General features: G+C 39.4%; 1 protein-coding gene across 1 annotated transcript in view; it reads left to right on the top strand.

The window, feature by feature from the left end:
• clns1a (chloride channel, nucleotide-sensitive, 1A) overlaps positions 1 to 4,536 on the top strand; it is a 7,287-nt gene that overhangs the window by 2,082 nt on the left and 669 nt on the right. The window contains exons 4-5 of the mRNA XM_032510416.1: positions 1,305 to 1,310; positions 3,050 to 3,210. Coding sequence (XP_032366307.1) covers positions 1,305 to 1,310; positions 3,050 to 3,210 — 167 coding nt within the window. The remainder of the gene's footprint in view (positions 1 to 1,304; positions 1,311 to 3,049; positions 3,211 to 4,536) is intronic.

Raw genomic sequence — 4,536 nt, 5'->3', positions numbered from 1 at the left:
GACTCAATGAATCCATGTCATTAGACTCAATGAATCCATGTCATTAGACTCGATGAATCCATGTCATTAGACTCGATGAATCCACGTCATTAGACTCGATGAATCCACGTCATTAGACTCGATGAATCCACGTCATTAGAATCAATGAATCCACGTCATTAGAATCAATCCATGTCACTAGAATCAATGAGTCCACGTCATTAGACTCAATGAATCCACGTCATTAGACCCAATCCATGTCACTAGAATCAATGAGTCCATGTCATTAGACTCAATGAATCCACGTCATTAGACTCAATGAATCCACGTCATTAGACTCAATGAATCCATGTCATTAGAATCAATGAATCCACGTCATTAAAGTCAAAGTCTGCTTTATTGTCAATTTCTTCACATGTCAAAACATACAAAGAAATCGAAATTACGTTTCCCTCCATCCCACGGTAGAGACGAGACATTTTTAACCAATTTGGTCCACAGACAAACATAACATTCAAGTAAACAATATAAAAAGTAAAAATAAGAAGATATATACAATGAGGAAAATAAGAGCAGCAAAATTAAAGAGTTAAAAATGTGCAATTATGCATACAGTTGACAGTCAATGTAATGTGCAAAAGTCAGGCGGTAGCATGGTGGTGCCGGCTATGTAAGAGCAGCAGAGATGTGTTCCCAAGTGTTTTCAGGACAACAAAAAGTGTGCATGTGTAAATGTCCTTCAGGGAGGGGAGTGAAGCACCAATAATCCTTCCAGCTGTGTTCACATGGCCGTGTGCACGTGCAGGCCAATGTTGAGCTCGGTGACCTAACCCGCGGTAGGCGTCATGTGACCGCGGTAACCGTCCCAGCCCAAGTTCAGTGTTGTTTCGGGGAATTTTGACTGCCCCTGAAAATGACAAATTTTTTTTGTTGCTTCTATTTCTTTACTGTCATCACTCATCTTAAATGATTTTATCCGCAGCTCCGCAGCTTTTTAATGACTGCTGGTCACTCATTCAGTTGTCTGACACTAGAAACAGAACATTATGTAAGTAATTGTAACTTTATTGTAAATTTGGCTGCATTAAAGCATAGAGAGCAGGAGGAGACATGATGATTTTTTAATTTACATATTTTTTTGGCCAACTCTTTCCCTCCTTCCTTATTTCTCCCTTCCTTTCATACATTTTGGGGAAGCAGGTTTTCAGCTGATCGTATAATAACTTTTATGCGGACTGACTATAACATGTTGACTCTCATTTGTCTCCTGTCCCTCTCTCCTGTCCCTCTCTGTTCCCATGGTTGCCGGGACTCTGTGGCTGCAGAGGCAGGTAAGCTCTCCAGCCTTCATCACTGCACAATCATTGCACTCATCTCTCTACATTGTTTCTGTTTAGAGTATGTATATATTAGTGTGTCTATATTAGTGTGTGTATATATTGTTTGTTTGGTTGTTTGTTTTGAATGTGCAAGCACATTGTGAGCAACTATGCTCCAAAGGAAAATTCCTCGTATGTGTCCTCATACCTGGTCAATAAAGCTGATTCTGATTCTGATTTACAACAACTAAACACCTTCTGTTGATTCTTTACACAACAAATGTGGCTGTTAAAAAAACACCTAGAAAGAAAACCTCTAATGTATGTATGTATGTATGTATGTATGTATGTATGTATGTAAAGTTCACAGTGACTAATGCTTTTTCAGACTGTTATGCCTAGAGCTTTATGGCATTAAGAGCCAAAAATGCAATAATCTCAGATAAGTACAGTAAATCCAATGGGGTTGGAGGCTGAGGTCAAACAAAACAAAATATACTGTTGGTGGAGGTGGATAAAGTCACAAAATACAACTCTGAACAGAGAAATATCATCAACTTCCTGAAGGTTTTTAATGTAAAGTTAAAAATAATGATTAGGCATTATTAACATCAAAGTCCACATTTAGGCTCATTATTTTTGTGCAACTTATATCGGTTAAATAACTAATTTAGGAAATAGCCATAATTAAAACATTTCTCATCCTTTTCAAGATGATGGGGGTGTTTCTCCTCCGATTTCTTAGTTAAGTTGCTGTTTGGGTGTGTTCATGCCGGCTGTTAGAAGTCACAAATACGTTTCTACCGTCTACTTTTTGAAATGTAGTCACATCACTTATTCTTATGTTTATGTCTGGTATGTTTTTACCATTTGTTTTATTGATAGTTTGTGATTTTAAATGTTTTTTGTTGTTTTGCGTGGACCCCAGAAAAACTAGCAACCACTGTGTGGATCCAACAAAAGAATATTTAACATTCATAAGAAGTATATTAAAATGTAATACATGCTTTATAACACACTATGATGGCATAAATAAAGTAATGTAAGCCGATTTAATTATTCCTAATTATAACAGCATCCCTACGTGGAATCTGCTATACAAACAAATAATGAATGAAAAAACTAAAATGTCTTCATAGTAGAAGTTATAATTGTTGCGATCAACCGTACATTAATAAAACCTTATGTATTTATACAGCTGCAGTAAAGTGTTTTGTGTAAATGTTAATATAGTGCTTATGAATTCTAAGTTTTATACTGTATACCAGGGGTTCCCAAACTTTTTCAGCTCAAGACCCAAAAGAGAAATTTGGTGTCTCCCCCGGGACCTGAATTTCCGGAACAAAACCATGAATTTAAATTTATATGAAGTATATTTTTTCCATTTATAAAAGTAAACAAAAACAGAAAAGGTCTCTATTCTCCTTTCTGTGTCTCAGCCCTTTCTCAACTCGTATGTTCTTATCCCCTCCCATCATCCCTCAGACTTTTTTAAAATAATGCTGACTTTAATTTAATGAGATGCATGTGTCTGGTTGGAGATATCAACCAGCTGATCTGGTCTAGGTTCGGTTTTTGAAAGTGCCCCATTCTGAGCTCATGCTGAGCATTTAGCTGCCTCTCTGCCAATTGGCGAGACCCGTTTTATCGGTCCCGACCCTAAGTTTGGGAAACATTGCTCTATACCAAGCACGTGGCAGCTGTTAAGCCTCATCTCTCTCCTCCCCCGCCCCCCCCCCCCCCCCCCCCCAAGCACGGCCACGCCGACATCCCTCCTCTACACCTGCACGAGGGTCTGTCGGCGCTGACGCAGAGGCCAGGCCACGCTGGAAGGCTGGGGATGTTGGCCCAGTCCGTGGCCCACATACCACATGCCGGTGTCCGCACCGAAGAAGCCAACGCCGATTGGAAGGTTTGAGTCTCAACACACAACACACACACACACACCACACACCACAACACACACAACACACACCACACACACACACACACACACACACACACACACACACTCTGACATCTCTCATTAGTGCATGTATGGGTCCCTAGCATGTGTGTGTAATTCAGGCCTGTGAGTAATAACAACAGAGTGTAAAGTGTAGTTTCCCCTTGTGGGATTAATAAAGTATAATAAAATTAAATTAAATTTGGCAAATGGCTTAAATGTAACGGACGTTCATTAATACAAAGTAGTTGCTGTAACGGCAAATTTCCTCTGCCAATAAGAAGGATAAAGCTGGGGCGGCCTCTAGCTCACCCAGTAAAAGCGTGTGTGAGTCCTTCGCAGGGGCCCGGGTTCGAATCCGACCCTCGGCTCATTGCTTTGTCATCCCCTCTTTCTCTCGCCTTTTCCCGTCTATCCACTGCCACTGTCGAATAAAGTGAAAAGCGTGACAAAAAGAGTGATAAAGATGTCATGTGTCCTGCCCCAACAGGTGCAACAGAAGTAAGTGAAGGACTCCGGAAGATGTCGATCAGTCAGTTTTATACAAACCAACAGAGGTCTAATCAGCCAAAAGGTTTTTTATCTGAATGGAAAGGCAAATACACTGAAACAGCTGGTAATCGGAGGGCCTTTCTAACTGGGTTGAAGACTAATAAGGAAGGACAGTAAAACTATAACTTATCTTTCATTCATAGGTTGACTTAGTTTTTAAAAAAGCACTGTATTCTGCCATTTTGATTTTTATGTTTAGTCACAAGGGGCATTATCCTTCCTCTTAACCCAGTTTCTCACCTGCCGGTAAACCAAGGTTCTAACAAGTGCCCCAAAAAATGTTTAAAAGGAGGGTCTCATGCACCTTCTGCTTCTGTTTTTTTGCAAGTTAACATTAGCTATTTTGTAAGCATAAAGTCAGTATAAGAATATAGAATTTAATGTTTAAAAAATCATAGTTTCCTACGATCAAAACTCTAGAAATTTAGCTTAAATACGAGAAGTTGATCCTTTGGTTCTACTCAAGGTCTTCTGCTTAACGTTGAACTGGGACTCTGTTGTACCCAGTTACATTTATTAAATTTAAAGAAGATTTTCACTTGTATTGTCTAGTAGGTCACACAGAGAAGACAGATATGTGTATAAATATACAACATTTTATTGATATTTCTATGAGGAAAACATTGCTGTACATCTACTAGCACAAATCTGCTGTGAAAGTGGAAAAGGAAGATGGCGGATTTCACAAGGTTTTGTTTCTGGGGTGCTGTGTCTGTCTGTCTGTGTCTGTCTGTGTCTGTC

The sequence above is a fragment of the Etheostoma spectabile genome, chromosome 3, assembly GCF_008692095.1.
Source record: "Etheostoma spectabile isolate EspeVRDwgs_2016 chromosome 3, UIUC_Espe_1.0, whole genome shotgun sequence".
Classification (NCBI taxonomy): domain Eukaryota; kingdom Metazoa; phylum Chordata; class Actinopteri; order Perciformes; family Percidae; genus Etheostoma; species Etheostoma spectabile.
This window is presented reverse-complemented; position numbering and strand designations above follow the sequence as displayed.